General features: G+C 39.0%; 1 protein-coding gene across 1 annotated transcript in view; it reads left to right on the top strand.

Moving 5' to 3' along the window:
- The window catches only part of Myh10 (myosin, heavy chain 10, non-muscle), a 141,113-nt gene that overhangs the window by 47,069 nt on the left and 68,041 nt on the right, over positions 1–26,003 (top strand). Inside the window, exons 6-7 of the mRNA XM_013013115.1 lie at positions 5,452–5,554; positions 11,886–11,978. Of these exons, the coding sequence (XP_012868569.1) occupies positions 5,452–5,554; positions 11,886–11,978 (196 nt within the window). The remainder of the gene's footprint in view (positions 1–5,451; positions 5,555–11,885; positions 11,979–26,003) is intronic.

Consider the following 26,003-nt stretch of genomic DNA (forward strand, 5'->3'; position numbering starts at 1 on the left):
CCCCCCTCCCCCCGCACCGACGTTGTAAAGCTCGTTTTGGACATGACAACTTGTACTTCTCATTGTTGCATCAGATCCACCTGTGGATCCAAGATCTTAATGTAAGACCGGAAACTTTAAAACTGCTGGAGGAACACAGAGAAAGTTTTAAAGTATTGACTTAAGCAATGCCTTTCTGAATAGAACATCAGTATCTCAGTAAATAATAATAATACTTGATCAATTAACTGCATCAAATTAAAAAAAATAAAAGTATATCCAATTAAAAAGTCTGCAGAGAAAAGGAAGCAATTAATAAAATCAAAAGAAAACCTACACAATGGGAGAAACATTTTTCCAGCTTCTTGTCAGATGAATTATTAGTACCCAGAATATATAAAGAGCTCCAAAAATTAAACAGCAGAACTACCCAATTAAAATGAGCAAATGAACTGAACCAAGAGTTCTCAAAATCAGGATAATGATTAATACACACATGAAGAAATGTTTGACATTCTTAGCCATAAAGGAAATGCAAATCAAAATAACACTAAGATGCCAGTCATCAGGAAAACAAACATCTGCAAATGCTGATGAAGATACGGAGAAAAGAAGACCCTTACACACTGTTGGTGGGAATATACATTAGTGCAGCCACTATGAAAATCAACATGGTGAGTCATCAAGAAACCAAAATAGAACCACCACCATATGACACTGCTTTGCTACTCCTGGGCATATGACTGAAGGAAGGTAGGTTTACATACAATAGACATAGCAATACTATTCACAATAGCCAAAGTACAAAGTCAGCCCAAGTGCCCACCAGTCAGTGAATACATTTCTTTTTCTGTTTTTTAGTGAATGGATTGTTAAGATGTGGTATATAGGGAATATTTTTCAGCCATAAAGAAGAATGAAATTGTGCCATTTGCAGGAAAGGGGATAGAATTGGAGATCATTGTGTTAAGTGAAATAAACCAGGCTGAGTAAGATATCACATGTCTCTCTTACATAGTCTAGATCTTATAAAATGAATGACAGGAGTGTAGAATGGGGACTTTAAGGCTTTAACCCCAGCAGGAGTAGAGAATTAAAGGAGAGAACAGAGGATAAATATGATTAAGGTACTTCATATGTATAGATGAAAATAAAATAATGAATCCTGATGTGAATGGCTTGAGAAAGAGGGTAGATATGGAAGTGTAATTGAGAGAATAAATATGATTAAATAACATTATGTATATTTGTGGAAACTCCTTGTACAAATTAATATATGCTAATAGAAACATACTCCAGTATCTCCTGCTACTCTGTCCTGATCACCATTTACATGGAACTCCTGGCAAATGATCAGCAGTTCCCAGAATACACAAGCTGTTTCCTGCTTAGAGCTTTTGCACTTGGCTTTTTATGTGTCTGAATGCTTTGCCCTACATACTAGCGTTTGTTCATCTTGCAATAGGCTTACCCTAACCATCAAGCCCGCAGGAGGTCCTTTCTCACCTCCTTTTAGAATCTTCCATATTTCCTTCTTCGCCTTACTTACTTTCTATAGCCTTTTTTCCCCCTGTGTGTCTTCTAAGCTTGATACATGGATTTTACTATATCCCTAGCACTTAGAAGAATGCTTGGCACACAGCAGTTGTTTCATAAATGTTCATTGAACGAAGGAGAAAATCCTTACCTAACTTATGTGCCCATGATAGCCAGGTTACAAGTATAAGGGTGATGAAAGAACATAGTGAGGACAAAAAATATAAAAAAGATGATAAGAAGCCAGGTGCTGGTGGTTCAAACCTGTAATCCTAGCTATTCAGGAGGCTGATTTGAGGATTGTGGTTCAAAGCCAGCCTACACAGGAAAGTCTGTGAGACTCTTATCTCCAGTAAACTACTCAGTAAAACTTGCAATTGGTGTAGTGACTTAAGTGGTAGAATGTTAGACTTGAACACAAAGAGGCTCAGGGACAGTGCTCAGTCTCTGAGTTTAAGCCTAGGATAGGAAAAAAAAAGATGATAAGAATAAATATAATAAATGAGTAAGACCCACTGGGCACAAGTGGCTTACGTCTGTATTCCTAGCTACTTAGGAGGCTGAGATCTGAGGATCACAGTTTGAAGCCAGCCAGGGCAGAAAAGTCCATGAGACTCTGGGCTACCAAAAGGAGTCAGAAGTAGAGCTGTGGCTCAAGTGGTAGAGTACTAGCCTTGAGCACAAAAGCTCAGAGACAGTGCCCAGGCTCTTAAGTTCAAGCCCCAGGACTGGCAAACAAACCAGCAAAAAAACACCTTTATTCATATGCTTATTCAGTACTATGTATCAATACTACCAAGTAGGCAGTATAGTTACTAAAGATAAATATGGCAAATGTGGTCCTTGTGTTCTGAACAAAGGCAGATCTACAATGAACTGGAGAGAAGCAAGGATGAACACATCAGTTTTACTATAAATAGCCTGTATCTTCATGCTATTCACCTCAGAATTCTTCCTTTTATTTTTAGGGCAGGAAGATAGGTTAGGGATAGAGAAATAAAATCATCCAAAGTTACAATAAGATAAGCCTTAGAGACTCCTTTGCTTTTTCAAAAAAAATGCTTTAAAATCAATCATATTTTTAAAAATCCTAGTTTATCTGTGGTAGAATGATAGTTCTACACTAGTCCTGGCAGAAATCTGCAAGACTCTATCATAACTAGAGAAGCTGAATGTGGTGGTGCATGCTTGCCATACACGCTATGTATGGTAGGAAGTGAAAAATAAGGATGTTTAGTCCAGGTACTCAGGCAAGAAGCAAGACTCTACCTCAAAAATAACTAGTATAACAAAAGGGCCAAAGACATGGCCCAGCAGTGAAGTGCCAGCCTAGCAAGTGGGAGGCCCTGAGTTCCAACTCTAGTACTTCTACCCTCCAGAATAATCCTGTTTTGTGGTGGCCATATTGAATAAAGCCATATGTATAAGAAATAAATGTGTGTTAGGTGCTGTTGTCTCATATGTAACCATACCTACTCAGCAGGCTGAGACCTAGAGATTACATTCAAAGCCAGCCCAGGTCCCTGAGATTCCATCTCTAAAATAACCAACAAAATCCTAGCTTGAGGCACAACTCAAGTGGTAGGGCACCATCTATGAGCAGGCAAGCAAGCTGAGTAAAGTTGGAGGCCCTTAGCACCAAAAATGAATGAATGAATGAATAAATAAATGAACGAATTTAATAAGATGAGAATTTAGATGGACACAATCATGTTGTAGACAGACTTTTTAAGCTGTGAGTGGTGAGTAGGAATCTTAACATTTTGGTAGATTGGAGAACCTAAGAGGTAGAAACTTCTGGATAGACGGCTTACCCAGAGGTGTAGTATAACACTAGAGTTGGTCAGTAAGTGTAATATATAATGTACCCTAATAAATCAGTGGGAAGTTTCTAGAATCATCAAATCTTGGGACTTGGAGGGGACCACATTCAGTGCCTGCATTTTACAGATTGGGATAATGAGGCTCTCAGAAGAGGCCATGCAGCTAGCTAGTCAATTTGATCCCTTGATCCAGGCCTCATTGTAGTGGAAACTGAAGTTAGCTGGCTGCAGACTTAGGAAGGTAATGCAACCAATAAGCCCATAGGAAGTAAGCTGTGGACAGTTCCAATTGTACAATCCCACATACTATACCAAGAATGGGGACAGGTGTATATGTATGTGTGGAGGGAGGGAGGGGGTAGAGGGAAATGTCTGGACTTGCTATAAAAATTGCTGTTAAGGGGCCGGGAAGGTAGCTTAGTGGTAGAGCGCTTGCCTTGCATGCATGAGGCCCTGGGTTCAATTCCTCAGCACCACATAAGCAAAAAAAAAAAAGCCGGAAGTGGCGCTGTGGCTCAAGTGGTAGAATGCTAGCCTTGAGCTGAAGAGCTGAGGGACAGTGCCCAGGCCCAGAGTTCAGGCCCCACGACCGGACCCCCCAAAAAAATAAAAAAATAAAAAAAAATGTGACAGCCTTATTTGTAAATAGGAATCATTACAAAGTGGAGCATTTGTTGCATTCACTATGGAATGTGTTGTATTTGTTCATTTTGTTGCGACACATCATATACTTTATGAACTGTATATCTACCTTGGGTGAGATTTTGTGGGTATACCATAGTAGTCCAGGGCAGGGATCCTAATGTACAAAGCCCAATGTGTGACGGGTGTGACATTAAGAGTAGAGAGAGTTGTCCTTCCTCTGGTTGAGGGGTGATCCTTCTTTGGCTTTGAAGGTGATCATCATTAACCAGCAGATACCCAGAATTCGCAGCTTTTTCAGATTAACATATCATTCTAGGGCCTTTGCATTGTGGAAATTTTCCTATATCTTTTATTTTGTGAGTTGTGGGTTTGCATATCCTTTTTTATATATATATTTTATGGTAAAGATATTGTAAGAGGGGCTACAGTTACATGAGTAATGAGTACATTTCCTATCGAGCATTGTTACCCCCTCCTTTGTTTTTCCCCTACCATCCCTTCCCTCTCTATCTCCCCAACTCCCCTGGCCCCCAGTTTTAAAGTTCTTTTTCAACATAGTATCTTGTATATCTCATTGTTACAATGGGTCAACCTATATCCTAGTTTCAGCATTTTGTCATTTCCCTTCCCTCCCCAAATTAGAAAAATGTATATACAAGATGCAGGGCACTGGAATCAAATACAGTGACAACAGGGGGTATACCATAGGGGAAGAACATAGAAAAGAAACATAAGATCACATAGTACATTAAAAACAACAGCGACAAAGTATTCCTATCTTGGGGTTCATTTCGCTTAGCATCATCTTATATGGTCATATGTATGTAGCTTTAGACCTTTTCTGCTTGTCTGGTAAGATTATCCTAGACGTATAATAGTTATTGTAAATAAGGGAAACCATAAACTTGTTCAACCACTTTGGAAAGCAGTATGGAGGTTCCTCCAAAGACTACATGTAGAGCTCCCCTATGACCCAGCAATCCCACTTTTGGGCATTTACCCAAACGATCACAAACAAGGCCATACTAAAGCTACCAGCACAACTGTGTTTATCACAGCATTATTTACCATAGCTAAGATGTGGAACCAACCCAGATGCCCCTCAGTAGATGAATGGATCAAGAAAATGTGGTCTATATACACAATGGAATTCTATGCCTCTGTCAGAAGGAATGACATCACCCCATTTGTTAGGAAATGGAAAGGCTTGGAAAAATCATATTAAGTGAAGTAATCCAATATCTTCTTATTGGAACTTAGCAAGAAATATTTGTGTGTCTTTAATACCTTTTTAATTAAATTTTTCTTTTCTAACAACTGTTGATGGTTTTCTCTTTTTTTTCCCCTCCTCTTATTCTCATGTTTTTCACTAATTCTTGTTCTGATTCAACTTAACTGTGACAGCTATAATTTTGGAATGTGCTTGCTCAGCTTCCTTTAAAGTAGCCTATGTTACTATTTCTTCCAGGGGTGAATCGGGTGCTGGGAAGACAGAAAATACCAAGAAAGTCATTCAGTACCTTGCCCATGTTGCTTCTTCACATAAAGGAAGAAAGGACCATAATATTCCTGTAAGTTTTTGCTTTGTTATTGCATTTTGTCTTAGTTTCATTCTTTTATAAATTTCAGAAACCTAACCAAGGAAGCATATCTACTCCATGCACTGTGCCGATTGGCTGTTCCCACATGACCACCCTACCCAGCATCCCCCGCCCCCTTTTCCATTCAAGAGGAGTCAGACAGGGTACAAAGACATTGCCTGTTATTAAGTAGGTTTTCTTACAAGGCACATGGAAATTATGGTTGTATTCAAGGCTTAATTTCTTGGAAAGATTTGGTGAGGATGATTAAAAATTCATGATCAGAGCTTGTGCAGAGTTCTTATTTTTCACCAGAAGAAGGGCTTCAGATATTCCTTGCAGTTCTATCTGAGCTTGCAAAGTGGCTTGTTGCTGCTGTCTGGGAGTTTGGAAAAGGGGAGATAAGAAGAATCTACGATAAGAAAGATGAAAACATACAGAATATAAATGTTAGTTATCCTTCAGATTTAGAAATGCAGGAGATAGTTGATACAGCCTGAAAGGATGCAACCAGAAGCTTCTGCGGTCCTGAGCCACATACTGGCTTGGTGCTTTGGATATGGCTGTACTAGAGAAAGATCTGGACTTGCTAACATTTGCTTATCTGTTTGTAATAAACAGCAGGAATCGCCTAAACCAGTGAAACACCAGGCAAGTGTTTTTCCTTCTGCTTCTTAGTCTTGAGTGTTTGCACTAATTTCTGTCTTTAGGCTGAGTTCCTACTAGAGACAAATACTATCTTTAGTTTTGAGTTGAGTCTATATAAAATAATTAATTTTGAAAATTTATTGCTTAAAATTTTCTTTTATGAGAAGCAGCATGCAGTTTTGCTTTACATTTGTTTCCCACACAAAGTTTTCTTCTTCCCTTTTTATCATGACATTGAAATGCATGTTTAAGAAGCCTTCAAACTTAGGGTTTCATCTGTCAAATACTAGGTGGAAATATCTTAATATTTCTGAAACACAGAACACGTTGCTTTGTGCCATGCATTAAATTTTGTATTGAGAGTACAACTTTAAGAGTTGTTCCTTTTTGATAATAAATCTCATCTAAAATTTTTTGGCATTGTAGAGTTTATGCTTCCATATAGTCTACCAAAAGGCCTCATTATATTAATATAGAAAAGAAATTAGAATTTTCCATGCTGGGAAGTAGTAAAGATCTTAGTCTCCCTGTCACTGCCTGCCTTTTTGGTTCCATAGATCTCACATTGAACAAACCATGAACCAGAGCCATGGAGAGGGAGGGAGGCAGGGAAAACTGAGACAGACTTCTTGGAAAAAGTAGAACATCTGGCCTTGGACTTGATCCTTTTTTAACATTGGAACAGTTTTGTTTTTTCTGTCTTCCACAAGCATGATGGTATAAAGCTAAAATAAAGCAAGGCATGATAATGTTGATTTATGAAAGTAATCTGTCAATAGGAAGAAAAGATTGTAGATACCTAAAGGAATTGTCACAGATACTGAGATTTTCAGGGATCTTCCTTAAAATTGTTGAGGCATCAGTAAACACCAAAGCTGTGCTATCCTATGAAAGCTTTTTGCTTTTTTAATGACAGTCCAGGCCAGTAATACAAATCAAAAGGATAAGGGCCTGGCACTGATCACCCATGTCTATAATCCTAGCTGCACGGGAGGCTGAGATCTGAGATTTGCCATCAGGGTGGGAAAGTCCATGAGACTCTTAATCTCTAGTTAAACTACCAAAAAGCCAGAAGTGAAGGTGTGGCTCAAGGTGTAGTAGAGTGCCATCTTGAGTGAAAAAGTTAAGGCACAGAGCACCCAGGCCCAGAGTTGAAGCTTCAGTACCACCACCAAAGGAAAGCAGATAGGAGGGAAAGAAGAGAAGGGAGGAAGGATTTCTTTATTTCTTTACCAGTATACGGGCAATGTGGATCAGAAAGTAGTTTCTCTTTGTGTTACAGGGACATGATCTGTGGCCTTTTAATGTGAACTTAGAGCACTGATGAAATAGTGTTAAATAAACAATATGAATTTTAGTTTTCAAAGTCCTCTGGGAAACACAAGAGCCATAATGGTTCACATTTGGTTTCGATGTCATCTTAAATGGATCCCTGTTGTCTGTGAATGCATGCTACCTCTAGGTTTCACTGTGGGTCCAACCCACCCTCAGGAAGCAAGTTCTTCCAAAGCAAGAGCTCTCTGCTTTGGGCCAGGCTGCGCTGTCCTTGCTGATCTGCATGTCACTGCATGTGTTCGCTGTGCACAGAATCCCCAGGGCTGCCTTTGCGACGTTTACTTTAATGGAGTCAAGTCAATTAGCTACTGTGGTGATCTTTTTAGAACTACTAGAGCAATGCTGGGTCTTGGGTTTTCTTTAGTTCACCTGAGCAATATGGCCACCTCTGGAGAGCATCCTACAGTTGCTTTAAATAACAATTACTCTATATCAATTCTTGGTGCTTTGGTGTCTCAGGAGAATTGAATCCAAGACTTCATCCCTAACCGTCTCAGATACCAAAGTTGTGTATGTATATCATCTTGAGTATTTGAAATCATCTCTAGGTTACTTAGATACCTAATATAATGTAAATGTTGTTGTCCAAATCATTGTTAATATTGTTTAGGGAATGATGATGAGTGGACAAAGATGTCTATACATGTTCATTTCACATGCAGTTTTTTTAAGGCATCGTGGAATTTGAATTTAGTGCTCTGACTGCTAGGCAGGCACTCTACACTTGAGCCGTGACCCCAGCCCTAACACTGAATTTTGACATTGAGTTTTACTCAGGATCCCAGGAGACATTTTTTTTTGGTGGGGGGGTCCAGTCGTGGGGCCTGAACTCTGGGCCTGGGCGCTGTCCCTCAGTTCCTCCTCCTCCTCCTCCTCCTCCTCCTCCTCCTCCTCCTCCTCCTCCTCCTTCTTTCTTCTTTCTTCTTCTGTAGATCTCCATAAGAGACCTTCACAGTATTCAGTGTCACTAAAAAGCCTCAACACAATGAGTTTCAGGGTAGATTTGGAATTAACTACTTTTTTTTTCTACCCAAGTACTAACCAGGCCCAAACCTGATTGACTACTGCTTAATGAGCTTATGTTCAGGGTGATAAAGTTATGGACAGGAAATGACTAATTTCTAAAACTTGACCATCACCTAAAGAGGATTTCTTCATGCCCACTCAACTGCCTTCCTCCCTCTCAAGACATCTGCATGATAATTTCATGTCTTCCTGGTCTTAACTGCCTTGATCCAAGACAAAAAGGTGCCAAGAAATACAGAAATGAGACCTTCTAGTTAAAATGAGAGAACACCTGTGCTTTGCTCTACCAGTCTTGCAAGGTGCAGTGTTTGACTCCCAGTGCCCCTTTTTTTGCTCACTCATCTGGAGTTTTGAAAGAGGTATATACTTACTTCTGAACCCTTTCAAACTTATCCTGAATTATACAGCAAAGGTATGTTATATGTTGTGTGATAAAAGTAAGAGTACAGAAATTTTCACCATAGTTGCCAAACCTTTAAAGCTCTAATTTCTTAGAATTAGAAAATAATTTAATAATTGTTTAATAAATAATTTAACTAATGTTGCCTTTTCCCTATAACCTGAAATAATATTTTCTGTAATATAGGATTGCTGGGTACTGATGGCTCACACTTGTAATCCCAGCTACTTAGGAGGCTAAGATCTGAGGATCGTGGTTCAAAGTCAGCCCGGACCGGAAAGCTTCAATTAATAACCAGAAAATGAAGTGGTGCTGTGGCTCAAAGTAGTAGAGCAAAAGAGCTCAGGGACAGTACCATGCCCTGAGTTCAAGGCCCATGACAAAAAAAAAAGAACATAGAATCATCTCTGATTCTACTGGAAACATGATTAAGTCAGTGTTCCTTGACAGTTTATAAAGGCTTTCATGATTCACCATTCACCTAATCATGAAATTGTCAGACATTAAAATGATCATATTTTGCAGTAATTTCTTAATTGTAGGACCATTTTTGCATGTCAATATAAAAATGCTTTGTGTCGGGCCTTTTGTGATTCATTTGAGTTTTTGATTCACCAGGAGGGAAATAATGGCATGACACTGTTGATGCAGTAAAACCAACAGCAGGGACCCATGAGTACCTGGTCAGTGGTTACCATGGTGATTTAGGACCCTCTGCCTAGATGCCATTGCTACCTCAGACACTAGAATGATTAAGGACTTCTGATCATTCAGACATGTGGAGGGCAGCATTTTGATCTAAGATAGATGTGGGGGTTACTTTTTAAGCCAACACAGAAGGAATAGAATCAGGTTACCCACATACTCTAAAGGAAGAGAATCAATGAAAGAAACCTTTACCTAAGGAATCTTTGTAGCCATGTCTAGGAACATTAAAGTGAGGAGTATTTTTCTTTTCTTCCAATTTAGGAAGACACCTTAAGATGAGAGTCCTTTAATTATCATTTAGCAGGATGGATGTAATTGTAAGGTATCTGTATTCTAATACCATAATTTAAACAGTAGGTATCTTAATCCTTGCTTATCATAGCATCAAAGTTTTCCTGATAGTTTCTACATCCTCATCCTACAAGTTGAATCAGGTAAAAATGAAGAGGAAAAAGGAGCTTCTAGAGACTTAAGCAATTGACACAAAGCCACTAATGAGGGCTTTACAAGATCTCAGTCATAGGCACACTGACCTCCAGGGAACTTCTTTTACTTCTTTGTTCTCTCTTCTTGCAGTGCTAGGGATCAAACCTATGACTTTCCACATGCTAGACACTGAGCCACAGTAGATATTCTTAATGATTGCTATTAGTTATCAAAATTGGTTTAGGATACAGGGTTTAAACCAGGTGGGCAATATATAATGTTTTAGAGAGATTTACATTAAAATAGTTTGATGTGTGTTTGTAAGTGATAAAGTAGAAGATATATTTACTGTACAGGGAGAAAAAAACCTGCCTTATGCCCAGAAAAATCCAATGATGCTATAAAATTCATATCAGGACTTGTTTCTGATTGGTCTCAATACCTGTAGGAATCAGGACAATGGAGTGGAAGCATCAGTAACCTGTTCACTTCTGGTGTGAGGGCCCTGGGGTATGGCGCCACTCTCCCCAGGAGTCTTTACTTGGGCTAGTTGATGTCACAAGATGCCTTTGTTCCTCTTTGGGGATTTGATAGTGGCACAGTACATAATATGACAGATGGTCATTAATTTAAAATGTTTAGAATTTAGAATCTCATTTGCTAATGATTTCTCTCCTTTTGGGTCTAGAGTACTGTGGACATTTGAAAGTATAGGGGTAAGATTTGTGTTTGGGAAAAAAGCACATTCACTTAGGTCAGTAGAAGATAATTCTGAAATTACATTCCAGAAATATAACACCACTTTATAAGTTTTTCTCTCTAGACATGGCCTAAGGCCAGGTGCCTGTGGCTCAGGCCTGTAATCCTGGCTACTCAGGAGGCTAAGATCTAAGGATCACTATTTGAAGCCCCTGAGACAGAAAAATCTACGAGATTTATATCTCTTATCCACCAAAAATCTGGAAGTGGAGCTGTGGCTCAAGTGGTAGAGTGCTAGCCTTGAATGAAAAAGCTAAAGGATAGTGTCTAGGCTATGAATTCAAGCCTTAGGACCAGCCAAAAAGAAAAAAAAAAGGCTACATGCTATCTTACCCAGCTTTCTATTACATCTGATAATTAAAAATGTATAATACCAACATCTTTTGTTTGTAAAATCTGTTTTATAGCTTCATTTACTCATAAATAAAAATACTGACCAAAGCATACACTATGCCAAATATTTGATGCTTATTAGTATTTAAATCTGAGCAAGCAAGTCTGAGACCATCCTTTGAAAGTGGAGCTGAGAACAGTATTCTTGTCTTCACCATTGAGATATTAGGTGAAAGCCCTCAGAAAAACAATCGTTATTAAATCAGCCACCAGAAATCTTTCACACAATACACAACGTACAATACAAACACAAATGTAAATATTAATGGGTTTTTAATTGAAATGTTCTGCTCCTTTTGTTCCATGGAAACGGGTTGGTATGTATGTTTTATTTTCAGTTTTCTTCCTAAGAGTCCCAAGCCTGTGTTCTCTGGCCAGTGTGACATTTTCTTCTCCTGTCACACCCTTTGCCTTGAGCAGAGCCCATTGTCATAACCAGGAATAAGAAGCCACCTAAGGCCACTGGACAGCAGACAAGACGAAAGCATTTGGGGAGGAGAGGGACAGCTTTTGTGTGTTTTCTTTTTTCCCTGAAGACTGGAGTAAAGACCTTAAATTAACATCCATCTGTTTTTATTTATGTGTGTGTACGTGTGTACATGTGTGTGTGTTTGTGATGTCTTCTAGGGGGAACTTGAACGGCAGCTTTTGCAAGCAAATCCAATTCTGGAATCATTTGGAAATGCGAAGACTGTGAAAAATGATAATTCATCTCGTTTCGTAAGTGTTAAAGCACCAGCAACTTTTAATTTCTCACATTGATCATTATGTGTCTACTAAGATTAAGCAAATAAATTGGTTTACTTCTTAGATTTTAAGAAACAGCTAGTAAGTAGATGTAGTATAATTTTCTAATAGCTACATTTAAAAAAAAGGAATGTGAACGTAGTCTGAATCTTACTTTATTGTACAAAAATAACTAATTATATGTTTTTTATAGAAACAGTACTACATAACCTCTGAACTTTTTTTTTTTTTTTTTGGGTCCGGTTGTGGGGCCTGAACTCTAGGCCTGGGCGCTGTCCCTCAGCTCTTCAGCTCAAGGCTAGCGCTCTACCACTTGAGCCACAGTGCCACTTCCGGCTTTTTTTCTTTTTGCTTATGTGGTGCTGAGGAATCGAACCCAGGGCTTCAGGCATGCAAGGCAAGCACTCTACCACTGAGCCACCTTCCTAGCTCCTGAACTTACTTCTTTATCCTTGATAATACTTGTTATCTTTTATAGTCTCCACTGGTATAGAGATTAGATGTAATTTGTCACTACTATTATTTCTCCTTCAAAGTACTTTTTCCTAGCTATTCAACTATTTTAATTCTTTGAGAGGTGTTTTTTTTTCTTTTTTTTCTTTTTTTGCTGGGCCTGTGGACTGAACTTAGGACCTGGTGCTCAAGGCTAGCACTCTACCACTTCTGGCTTTTTTTTTTTTTTTCTTCTGTTTATATGGTACTGAGGAATCAAACCCAGGGCTTCATGCATGCTAAGCAAGCACTCTACCACTAAGCCACATTCCCAGCCCCTCTGAGAATTTTTCTTTTCCCACTACTTGATTAGCTATTGCATTTTTGCCTATGGGTTTTTATACTATTATCCATGAGACATTAATATTTAATAACTTCTACTTAAGAAACTGATTTTTACTATTTGTTTTTGTTTTTTTCCATCTTCTCAAGTATTAAGAAAAGTCGACAAGGTCAGGATAAAAAGAGTCTGGGAACAGTTCTTTGGTAGAGGTTTTTGGAAATACAGTATCATGGTGACATACTTTTGAAAATGCATGTGAAAAACAAATGGAAAGTATTTTACCATGTAAATCCAGTTACCTATCTGTTCTGATCCCCCACTCCAGCCACACTCTGATTTTTTGGTGGCATGGTTTTCATAACTAGGGGGAAGGAGCAGATTCCCTTATTTCAAGGAGTCCAGTGGACACAAAGATATAATCAGGAAACCTTTTGTATTTGTTTTTAAGACTGCCATAAGAAACAGGCAACAGAAATCTATTTCCTACCATTGTGAGGCTGGAAGTATCAGATCAGAGTGGCAGCCAGGGTGGTTTCTTTCTACGTCTTCACATGGTCTTGCCTGTGTGTCTGTGTCACCCTCTCCTTTTTAAAGAACTGTAAGGACTGTGACATATGACTTGTGATGGGGAATTGGGAGATATAGCACCACTCTATCTGTCACACTCTCCGAGGTGGTGGGATTTCAGGAGGTTTTCCAAGTGACTTAGGAAATGGAGTCAGTTTGCTCGGACTATTCTTTGTTCCTTATAAGATAAACTTGGCCCAAGTTGACTTCGTGATTCTTTTAGCCTTGTCTGTACGAAGGAAGGTAAAGAACACCTGCGTGAGTAGGAGACATACTGTCGCTTTGGGTCTTACAAAAACCTGAGGAGACTGAGCTTTTTCTAGAGTTCCTGTCTTGCTTCTAGATCATCTTCACTGAGTAGGAGCCACGGCTTAATCTTAAACTTATTCCTGCTAAACAGCCCTATGTTTAGTGGCTATATTATGGAATGGTAGACACAGTGAGCTTGCAGCTTTGGTATGTGATTCTCAAAGATTTTCAAGAACTTCTTCATGGAAAATCCTTTATTTTACCACATAAACCAAGTTCTCATCTTTTTTTATTTTCCTTAAAAAAAAACCCACTATAAATTTAAAAAAAATGGTTTTATGTCCAGTTGTCTCATTTTTGCCTTTCCAGAAAAGATAAATTGCTGCTAAGCAGTTACTGAATGGTAAGAATTTTTTTCTACCTGCCAGAGCATTGTTACCACTCACTATTTTTGTCTGAGAAAAATATAAATATAATTAATCATTATGTATTGGACATGAAGGCCTGACTAAGGCTGGAGGGTCTTCTGAGTTTACTCAGGTAGCTCCTGGCAGGTGGCCCGACTCATCACCACATGGGCCTCGCCTCAGGGCAGTTGAACATCCCTGTGATGTGGTTGCTAGTTCCTCCCACAGCAAGTGACCTCAGACAGGACAGAAAGGAAGCCACCAGCAAGGCGCCAGGGCTCACACCTATAATCCTAACTACTCCGGAGGTGGAGATCTGAGGATTGTGGTTTAGTAGCCAGCCTGGGCAGGAAAGACTGTGAGACTCTTATCATCTCCAGTAAACTACTAAAAAAATTCAGAAGTGGAGTTGTGGCTCACATAGTTGACTGCTAGCGTTGAACAAAAGAAGCTAAGGGACAGTGACCAGGCCCTGAGTTCAAACCCCAGAACCAGTGCCCCCCAAAATAGGAAGACAGTGTCTTTATTGACCGTGCCTCGAGTATCATAGACCATCTTTCTGTTTTGTTCTGTGGGTCACACAAACCAGCCCTGAAACTGTGGAAAAGGATGACATTGGGATATAAAGATACAGATGGGTTTCTGAGGCCATTTTAAAAATATACCTTATTTATTTATTTTGCCAGTCCTGGGGCTTGAATTCAGGACCTGGGCACTGTCTCTGACCTTCTTTTGTTCAAGGCTAGCACTCTACCACTTGAGCCGCAGCACCAGTTCCAAGCCTATTCTGTAGTGCTGAAGAATTGAACCCAGGGCTTCATGCATGCTAGGCAAGTACTCTACCACTAAGCCACATTCCTAGCTCTGAGGCCATCTTGAAGGCATGCTATGCTGAATCCTTAAGAGGATCTGTCATTCATTGATAGATGAGAGGTTTTCATCTGAAGCTGGGATACTTTAGAAGATGGTTCTTGTAGGCTTCCCACAGCATGTTGGCCTTGTCTGTAGACATTTTTGTTTATTCAGTTGTGGGGAAAGATTGAGGTGTGCTGCTAGCATTTGGGAATAGAAGCTAGAGATGTTAGCTAAACATCCTATAATATATGCACAAGACAATTCCCACAACAGAATTACCCAGCCACAAATGTTCATTGTGCTGAGGCTGCAAAATCCTGGTCTAAATTGTTCCTTTAAGTTATAGCCTAAACTAAGGAAATCACTTTCAGTGATTTATTTACAAAGTAATTCTTGCAGTTTCTTAATATTTTGTTTCTTACTAAATAACCAGCAAAAGGCCAGGCCTGTGTGGTAGCTCAGGTGATAAAGTCCCAGCCTAATAACCAAAGGCCCTGAGTTCAAACCCAACTCCTAGGTCTGATCTTTGTTTTAATAGGAGGAAGATTTGATTAAGGCAGTGTTCTTAGACATAGTTCTTCATCTCATTAAGAAACAAAGGTTATATTCAAATTGTTGACTTTGACTTTTTGAATTCTTAGATGATCAACTTTATAGTATAAAAAATAATTTAGGGCTGGGAAGATGGCTCAGTGGTTGAGTGCTTGCCTTGCATGCCTGAGGCCCTGGGTTCAATTCCTCAGCACCACATAAGCAAAAAGAAAAAAGCCAGAAGTGGCGCTGTGGCTCAAGTAGTAGAGCGCTAGCCTTGAGCTGAAGAGCTGAGGGACAGTGCCCAGGCCCAGAGTTCAGGCCCCATGACCGGACCCCCCAAAAAATAAAGTAAAATAATTTAGTAGCTTTCTACTATTAACATAAGGCATTTACTACACAGTACTAAAACAAGCAGCTGATTTTTAGTAGTTTAATAAAATAAATAAATAATTCCACTGATTATACAATGGTCAATTAAAATACCCCCCTTTAGTATTTCTTGTGAGAATTGCCAATACTTTGATAGGGGGATTAAAAGTAATCAGTGTTGATTCATTTTTAAATTAAATTATAAATAATTTTAACTGTCAGTTTGCTGTACAGTTCAATTAATTATTAAGCATCTATTTGTTGCTTGGCAACCATGCTGCCTAATTGATATCTCTCTCCATTTGGGTGTCTAACAGATTTCTCAAGTGTGGCATGTTCTAAATGGAAATTTTGTTTCTCCTTTCAGAATTTGTTCCTTATGTCTTATGCCAGTGCATAGGTACCATAAAATCACTTAATTGCTTAAACTTGAAGCAAAATGAAAAGATAATGTAAAACCTGGGAAGACAAAATACCTTAGGAATCATTCTTGATTCAGTCTATTTCTCATGGCCCATGTCCAGGCTGGCCTTGAATCCAGTTGGTTAAATGTGCAAAATGTGTTTTAAATATGTTCACCTGCCTCCCTTTCATTGTCCTAACTCCTTAGTTTAAGTTCCTTACCTGAGGAGGTTTTCTCTATTTCCTCTCAGCACTTGCATGGATATTCCCTCATAGCTTATCATCACTCTCTGACCACAGCCAGCTGATCACAGTAAGGCTACATATCACAGCCAATAGCCAGTTACTAGGATTATTTATTATTCCTCCCAGAAGACTGTGGAGGCTCTTAACAGTAGGAACCCTGTCTGCCTTGTTCTCTGTGTTTTTTTGTTCTACCGCTGTGCCACACATATGGAAGTATGTCATAGGCCTCCTTATAGGATTTATCTAGTTAAAATGTGATGGCCTACTAAGTACCAGCTACTCTTGTAGGCCTAGAGAATGTATCGGTGAGCAGACAAAAGCCCCTGGCTTCACAGGCTCCTCTTCAGTTTGGTTTTAACTTTAGTTTTCAGTAGCATGCTGTGATGCGCAGTTGAGCTCAGCCTAGGTGAGAAAATGTGCATGTCCCCATTTGGGGAGGGATCATGAGAAACCGTGGCCCTCTGGACAGGCTGGGCCTTGGTTTTCGAATGATGTCATTCTGAAAATTAATGTGATGTGGAAAAGAAAAAGGAAAAAAGAAAGAATTGTGTAAGCTGGGTTCTGGTGGCTCATGCCTGTAATCCTAGCTACTCAGGAGGCTGAGTTCTGAGGATCCACAGTTTGAAGCTAGCTGGGCAGAGAAGTCTTTGATTTTTATTTATTTATTTATTTTGTCAGTTGTGAGGCTTGAACTCTGGGCCTGGGTACTGTCCAGGAGCTCTTCGGCTCAAGGGTAGCGTTCTACCACTTGAGCCACAGAACCATTTCCAGTTTTCTGGTGGCTAATAACAGTCTCATGGACTTTCCTGCCTGGGCTGGCTTTGAACCTGGATCCTCAGATCTCAGCCTCCTGAGTAGCTAGGATTAAGGGTGTAAGCCACCGGCACTCAGCTGAAATTCTTTTTTTTTTTTTGGGTCCGGTCGTGGGGCCTGAACTCGGGGCCTGGGTGTTGTCCTTCAGCTCAAGGCTAGCGCTCTACTACTTGAGCCACAGCATTACTTCCGGCTTTTTTCTTTTTGCTTATGTGGTGCTGAGGAATTGAACCCAGGGCCTCAGGCATGCAAGGCAAGCACTCTACCACTGAGCCACCTTCCCAGCCCTCAGCGTAAATTCATATCTCTAATCAACCACCAAAAAAGCTGGAAGGGAAGCTATGGCTCAAGGGGTAGAATGCTAGCCTTGAACACAAAAGCTCAGAGGCCCTGAGTTCAAGCCATAGGACTGGAACAAACAGAGAGGGGGAGAGGTTGGGGGGGGAGGGAGGGAGAAAGGGAGAGAGGAGGGAAAGGAAAGGAAGGAAGAGAAAGAAAAGAAGGAAGGACGAAGGAAAAGAAAGGAAGGTTGTGGATTACAGTAAAGTTGCATGCAGTCATTATTTAGAAGCCACATACTTGCAGTGAAAATATTTGAAACTATAAACTCCATAAGCTTTAGAAGCCATTTGGTTCCAGTTCTTTGATCTGATAGACAACCAACTTCCTGAAGAATATCTTTTCCTTCAAAAATGCAAGCATATGGTTTGTGTTAAAGGGGGATTCTTTAGGAGAGCATTACTCGTATGAAAATAATCGTTCGCAGTTAGTCCACTTCTGTTTATGACAAGAAAAATGCATTCCAGATGGAGGAGATTGATGTAAAATGAATCTCTCATAATGAAATTTTGAAAACAGGCGCTTCAATTTTAAAATCATTGTTTGGATCAGCAGCTACACCTCCTCAAAAAGCTTTAGTAAAATCACTTTCTGTTTGCACAAATTTTGTGTGTGTATGTGTGTTTTGTGTGTGTGGTAGAACTAGGGTTTGAATTTAAGGTTTTGCATTTGCCAAGCATGCACTCTACCACTGAAGCCACTTCCTCCCCTCCTTTATCTGTCTGTGCAAACAGATCTATCCCAGTTAAATGACCATAGATCTTTTAGTAGATAGTAGCTGCCTGGAGTTAGAACAAGGGAAACATCATAGGTTATCCTCCCTCTGATTTGGCTGCCAGATTATAACTTCTACAAATATTTGTTAGCAAGCAGGCACTAAGTAAACAGTTGCATGAGGTGAAGGCAGGCAGCCCTGAGTACTCTGACCAGAGCTATCCCAGAAGATCCTTTGAGACACATGTGACAATATCAGAGACAGTGTATGATCTGCCCCTAGTGGCCGGTGTCCCTCAGATCATTGGCTGCACACACCATTTCAGAGCCAGCCAGGCCTTCAGAGCTCCCAGTGGTGCAGACTCCTGGCTGGCTGAAGTCACCGCTGTGTTCACACCAGCACAGGGAGGTCTGGGTATTTCTAATCAATCCTTGTCTCTTAATGCTCGTCATGTTTCCACTGTAATTTCCATTATGTTAAAGTAACAAGGCCACTTAGTCCACATGAAAATTAATTTTCCTAATAACAGCTTCTGGTGTGGTGTGGTGTAAAGATTAAGAGAGCTGAAGCACTTAAGGTAGCCATCTGGCCTTTGGATTAAACACTAGTTAATGACTCCTTGAATGAGTTTTCTCCTTTAACACAAACAGCCATTTCCAGAATGGAGATTAAAACAAAACTAGTACACTTGTATAATGCCTGATCTATGCTTAATTATGGTAAAGTAAAAATATGTATTGATAAATATATAACTATAGAGCTCATATGATCACTGTAAATACCGAACTAGGAAAGGGAAAATGCTTCCATAATATGAGATAAATCTGTAGTGCCCCTGTATGAAGTTGCTAACTAGTAATTAAACTAATTTTAATTACTAAAAATACATTGGCAACCCCTGCCAAAAAAACTTCCAGAAAATTACCTGGGTGCCAGTGGCTCATGCCTGTAATCCTAGCTACACAGGAGGCTGAGATCTGAGGGTTGCACCAGCCCAGGCAGTCTGTGAGACTCTTACCTCCAGTTAATCACAGAAAAAGCTGAAGGTGACACTGTGGCTCAAGTAGTAGAGCACTAGCTTTAAGCAAAAGGTGCTTAGGGACAGCGCCCAGGCCCAGAGTTCAAGCCCCAGGACCAGCAGAAAAAAAAAGTTCCAGAAAATTTATGTCAGTTCAGAACAAAGAAGATTTTGAAACTAAATTTTCTTTATGCTATTAAGGCATCCCAAATCCCTTATGTAACTTTTAAATGAAGTTCTTAACAATTTATGTCTCAGGACTGGGAGTGTGGTTGAGTAATGGAGCACTTGACCTAGCATGTATGAGGCCCTGGATTCAGTCCTCAGCCTCCTACACCATCCCTCAAAAGAACATGTTTTATATAGAGACTGAATTCTGGTGTCTCTGACTCCATTGATGAGAATATTTACACCACATATTTTGGGGTCAGGACATAATATGACTTGGTACCCAGTTGGAATTCATAACTACAATTAATACATGAAAAGTTTGTCATATTTATTAGTTTTTTCCCCCTTTTTGTGGTATTGGAATATGAACTCAGGCCTTAGCTCAGCTTTTATGCTCTACCACCTGAGCCATGCCTCTGGACCCAGTTTTTTGCTGGGATTACAGGAGGAAGCTATCAGTGCCTGGCTTTTTTGTTTGTTTGTTTGGAGGTTGATTTTTGTTTTGTTATAGTTGTTTGTGTTTTTTTTGGGGGGGGGTACTGAACTTGGGACTTGAACTCAGGGCCTAGGTACTGTCCCTGAGGTTTTTTGCTGAAGGCTAGTGCTCTGCCACTTGAATTAGAGCTCCACTTCTACTTTTTTTTTTTTTTTGAGTAATTAATTGAAGATAAGAGTCTCATAAACTTTCCTCCTTGGCTAGCTTTGAACCTTGATCCTCAGATCTCAGCCCACCAGAATGGCTAGGATTAGTAGTATGAGCTACTGGCACCTAACTTAAGAGGTGTCTTTTAAGTTTGGGTTATTTGGGGATAGTCAATAGTCTTCTCTTTGGTATTGAGATTTCACTTTTATCATGTCACAGTGCTTGACTCTGTCTTGTAGAATACTTGAGCATAAATGTCATCAAGCTTAGAGAGTTGATAACTTTTTAGCTTTGTACAGTTCTTGTTTGCTAAAATGATTTCAAAATAGAATAAGTTCTAGAGCTTCAACTCATGACTGAGGTTTATTAGCATGTGTGCTGTTTTCTGGGATGTTTTATTTCTTTTAAAGGTTAGAAAAGAAGCAGGGGTGCAGCTCCTAGTCTTTCCTCCCTATAGCCCTTCTTTCATGACTCTTGACCCAGCCCTTTGTATTTAACCCAAAGATCTTTCTCTGGCCCTGGCTGTAGTGGGTAATGAAACTGTGAGCCCAGCTATGGTAGGAAGTTTGGCTAGGGGACTGATGACGAAGTTGGAGTATTACATGTTCTCCAAATAGCTGACTACATGTCTCAGTTATTTTGGAATGTTTCCTTAATTTTCTTCTATTGTTCCTTTGACTCTCAACATCCTTTCCTACTTATTTCAAAGTTGTGAGAGCTCAAAGTTAAATATACAATAAATAACTTTGTCCTATTGATCAAATAATTGCTCTCTGTTACATATATTTTGAGCTTTTAACTTACCTAAAGTAGGGAAAAGAAAGGAATAGGAAAGAGTAAAAGGAATTGAAAGCCCCTTAGCAGCATATACTGTTAACAGTTTTTTTATTATAATGATCCAATCATATATACTGTATAAATCAACAGGTTTTGCTGTGACATTCCCATGTATGCCTAGGTTATACTTCTATCATTCCCTTTTCTTGCCTGCCCTTTCCCAACCCACCCTAGATCCTTTTCCCTTTTCTGAAAGTCTGTCCTCTATTTTCAAGCCATTTGTTTTTCTGTGACCGGCTAGTCTTGCTTAACAGAATGACCTCCAGTTTTAGATGTAATTTCACTCTCTATTGCTGAGTTAAACTCCCTGGTGTTTATATACCATAATTTCAATCTAGTCATCTGAGGATGAGCCCAGGATGAGCTGTGTCTTGGCCATTGTGAAGAGTGTCACCATGGACACAGGTGTCCAGGTATTTGCGCCGTCCACTGGCTTGGTTTCCTTCCGGGGTATGTAACCAGAAGTGGTGCAGTTGGGTCATATGGTGGATCTATTTTTAAGTTGATTTCTACTCAGTAGAGGAGTTAAACAGACATGTTAATAAAAGCTGTAAGTTTGTATTACTAAGATCTACTAAATTCTGTAAGTCAAATATTGTCTTAAGTAAGAGCTAGGTGATGCCAGCTGATTTTGATTAACCTTTCTGCGATGCTAAAAGAAGTTTGACAGAGTATTTGCTTGGGCATTTCTGTTGGCAGTGTAGTCTTTGTAGCTTTAGAATAATAACATTATTTTTTGACTACTGTCTCTTAAAATAGCAGTTCTTAATTAATTCAACAAGCTATTGTACGATGATGCAGCTGTTTAAAATTTATAAAGAATTTTAGCCTTCACAAAGAACATCAGGATCTAATTTTAACTTTTGGGTTTCTTTTTTGAACTGCTCTAGATATTCATATGGACTAAGTGTTAACTTGGTTCTTTCTTAGACGTCTTCCCAGGAACAAAGACAAAACATTTACTTTCAAAAAGAATAAAATTCATTCTGCCTTGTAATTGCCATATGAATCCACTGGCCCATTTTATAAGTCTAAAATACATGTTGAGTACTAGTGATCTTATTTTCTCTACCTTGAAACAGAACTGGTTCATTTGCAACCAACTATACTACAAAAGGAGTCAAAATAAGAACAATGGGATTGTCTGGGGTATACTACAGTAATGATCACATCATCTTTTAATTTGCTTATTGTATTGCTCAAAAAGAAGCTTTGGAAAAAGACTAGACACAATTTTTTTGGTAGCCTACTTTTAGCTTTCAGTGAACCAAGTTACAAAACTAGATGTTTCCTTTTTCCTCCTTCCTTCCCTCCCTCCCTTCCTCCTTTCCTTCCTTCTTTCCTCCCTCCCTTCCTCCTTCCTTCTTTCCTCCCTCCCTTCCTCCTTTCCTTCCTTCTTTCCTTCCTTCCTTCCTTCCTTCCTTCTTTCCTTCCTTCCTTCCTTCATTGGTGCTATAAGTTAGGTTCTCCCTGCCTCAACTTCCCAAGTAATGGGATGATACCATCATACCCACGTTTGATTTCTTCCTCGAGGTGACAGGAAGAAAATGAACTAGGAAGCACCACAAATATTAGGCAAATCAGGAAATGGATGTGGAGACAGATAATACCATGCTGGTGAGATCAAGTCCTTAAGCAAGATCTCAGAGTTTATCTTTTTTGTTGTTGTTGTTTTCAGTTGTGGGGCTTGAACTCTGGGCCTGGGCACTGTCCCTCAGCTCTTTAGCTCAAAGTTAGCGCTATACCACTTGAACCACAGCGCCACTTCCGGCTTTTTCTGCTTACGTGGTGCTGAGGACTCAAACCTAAACACTCTATCACTGAGCCACCTTCCCTAGACCCCCTTTTTTTTGTTCCTGTCCTGGGGTTTGAACCCAGGGTTTGGGCACTATCCCTGAACTTCTTTTGCTCAAGGCTAGTGCTCTACCACTTGAGCAACAGTGCCACTTCCAACTTATTCTGTGTATGTGGTTACTGAGGAATTGAACCCAGGGCTTCATGCATGCTAGACAAGCACTCTACCACTAAGTCATATTCCCAGTCCTCAGAGTATATCTTCTGATGTTAGCCTACAATTTTCTCAAACTTAAGAGTAAGATACTTCTAAGTACAGAAAGAAAACATGACAATAGCTTCCAGCCAATTAGTAGAAAGAGCTTCCTTCCATATTTCGAATAAGACTGTCTGCTTTACTGAAAAGACACCTGACTGACAGTAGTCTTTCATCTGGTTTGTATGTCTAAATGTATGTAGTGTGTTTCATAGGTGGAAAGTTGCTAAAGGGAGATATCTATGCAGAAGTTAACTGGAAGAATAGACGATAGAGAAATGGAAGAGCTGCTTGGGTTGACCATTTTAATTAGTGCTTTTAAATCTCAAGTGAAAATGTATAGTTACAGAACAACAACAACAAAGGCCTCCCTCTCTTCAAAATGATGGGATATGAAAGGTTTAAATATATAACACTGTATTCTAGCACAGCAGTAAGAAGTGAGAACCTATGAGGAAGGGTGCTTTCAGAGTTACTTTGAGTAGCTGTTAGCCCCCAAATGTTGTATCTCTTAAAAATATAGGATATATCAGCCAGGTGTTAGAGGATCACAGTTTGAAGCCAGCCTGTACAGGGACGTTCATGAGACTCTTATCTCTAATTAACCACCAAAAGCTGGAAGTAGAGTTTTGGCTCAAGTGTTAAAATGCAGCCTTGAGCAAAAAAAGTCACGGGGACAGTGCTCAGGCCCTGGCTTGAAGCCCCAGGAACAGCGCACGCACATACACAAAATAGATTTCCTTACAATGTAGATTGCAGTGTTTCAAAGATCACTAGTATTTTACTTTTATTAAACAAGAAAAGAAATAACTGATCTCATACAAAATAATTATCAAAAATAATTACAGGAAATGGAAATGAGGTTTTTTTTCATTGTTACTCCTTTCATTTTCTTTTTGTCTTGTTTGTTTATATGTCTTTGGGAGGATAAGGATAGGCACAGAAATGGAGGAAGGACAAAAGGTAAATAAAGGTAGCATTGGTACTCACTAGATACTATTTTGAAAATGAACTATATAACTTGTGGGCTGGGATAGGAGGGGAAAACTGGGAGAGAGCAAGGGAAAAGAGATGACTTTGTCCAAAAAGAAATATACTCATTACCTGACTTATGTGGCTGCTGTAACCACTCTGTAATCCTCTTTATAATAACAATAAAAACTATGGTCCTGAGACAGAATACAGTATTTCTGTTACTGCAGACGATTTTCTTTTGCTTTTATATATTCAATCCCTTCCTTCTGCTTCAACACTGAAATCATATTTCTTTCTGTCTCTATAGTCTTACTTTCTTTTGAATGTAACTAGCTTGTCGCACCCAGCTTAACATCCACATTATTCTCTGCCTTTTATCGCCTGGTAGTATTCCATTGCTTGTATGTACCCCATCTTTAATCATTTACCAGTGGTGGGTTGTTTACAATTTAGGACTAAAAACAATAATAATAAAAAAAAGCAACAGCTAGGCACCAGTGGCTCACACCTATAATCCTAGATACTTGGAAGCTCAGATCTGGAGGATCATGGTTCAAAGCCAGGTCAGGCAGGAAAGTCAATAAGACTCCCATAAACAACCAGCAAAAAGTCAACTAGAAGCATGGCTTAAGTGTTAGAACACGTGCCTTAAGCAAACAAGCTGAGCAAATATGAGACTCCAGAGTTCAAGTTCTAATACTGGCAAAAATAAAAAATAATGATATGATATCTGTATATGTATATATCCAATACATGTGTGTATGGACACATGCTTTGATTTCTCTCTGGTGGGTTTGCTGTTTGGAAAACTGTTTTCCAAAGTGACAACCATTTTAAATTCTCAACCAGGATTGTATAACTGTTCTAGGTCCTTCCTGGTCTTTCTTAGAAATTTAGCTGTCTAGTGCGTATATAGTGGTATCTCATCATGATCATTTCATCAATTAGTGTTTCTCTACTAAATTATGATAGTGTGTATCTTTTTATATATTTATAACCACTCACATATGCTTAATGAATTAGCTTTTCAAATCACCCTTTTTTGGTTTGGTTATTTATCTTAGTATTGAGTTATAAGAGTTCTTTACATATGCTATAACAAATGCATATACTGTGTGTATATTTGTAACTCTTCTCTCCTAATCTGGCTTCACTTTTTATTTTCTTTACTATGTCTTTTGCAAAGCAAAAGTTTTACTTTTTGTCAGCCCAGCCTGTCAGTTTTTTTTATTTTATAGTTTGTGCTTTTGGCATTCTAAGAAATCTTTATCTAATTTAAAGTCATGAAGATTTTTCCCTGTTTGAGTTTTATCATATTAGCTCATACATTTAGGTCTAACTTATTTCAAGTAAATTTTTGTATATGTGTGAAGTAAAGGTCTCAGTTCTCTTTGTTTTGTTTGATTCTACTTTGCATATTTTTACACATCCTTTATTCAGAAGCATATCTTATCCTTATTAAAGTATCATGGCACCATTATTGAAAATGCATGTAAGGTGTGCTCATAGATTCTATTCTGTTCTGTTCTATTCTGTGTCCTTATACTGATATTACACAATTTAATTAATTTATAGCTTTTGGAAATCAAGTAGTAGGAGACATGCAACTCTGGGATTTGTCTTATGTCCTTTCCATTTCCTCAAAATTATAGAATCAGCTTGTTAGCTTCCTTTCAATGTAATGCTAAATTAGCAGTCCTAGAACATTGTTTCTGTTTCTTTGGTATTGTTTTTGTTGCTTATTTGTTTTTAAAGTACCTAATTTGTCCCTTTGTATGTACAAGTAAGCCATAACTATCTTTGTTTTTATCTTGATTTCCCTTTTGAATGCTATCTTTACCAATTTGGGTACTTGGTGTTATAACTTTATAAATGAACTATGAAATAATTACTATTTTCTCTTTCCCTGAAGACAGTTATATGGTATAATGAAATCTCTCTTTCCCTGAAGACAGTTATATGGTATAATGAAATCAACTATTCTTTAAAAATTTGTCAAAACTCTTTTATAAAACCAATCCATCTTTTTTTTT

This window comes from Dipodomys ordii, unplaced genomic scaffold (assembly GCF_000151885.1).
Source record: "Dipodomys ordii isolate 6190 unplaced genomic scaffold, Dord_2.0 Scaffold19, whole genome shotgun sequence".
Classification (NCBI taxonomy): Eukaryota; Metazoa; Chordata; class Mammalia; order Rodentia; family Heteromyidae; genus Dipodomys; species Dipodomys ordii.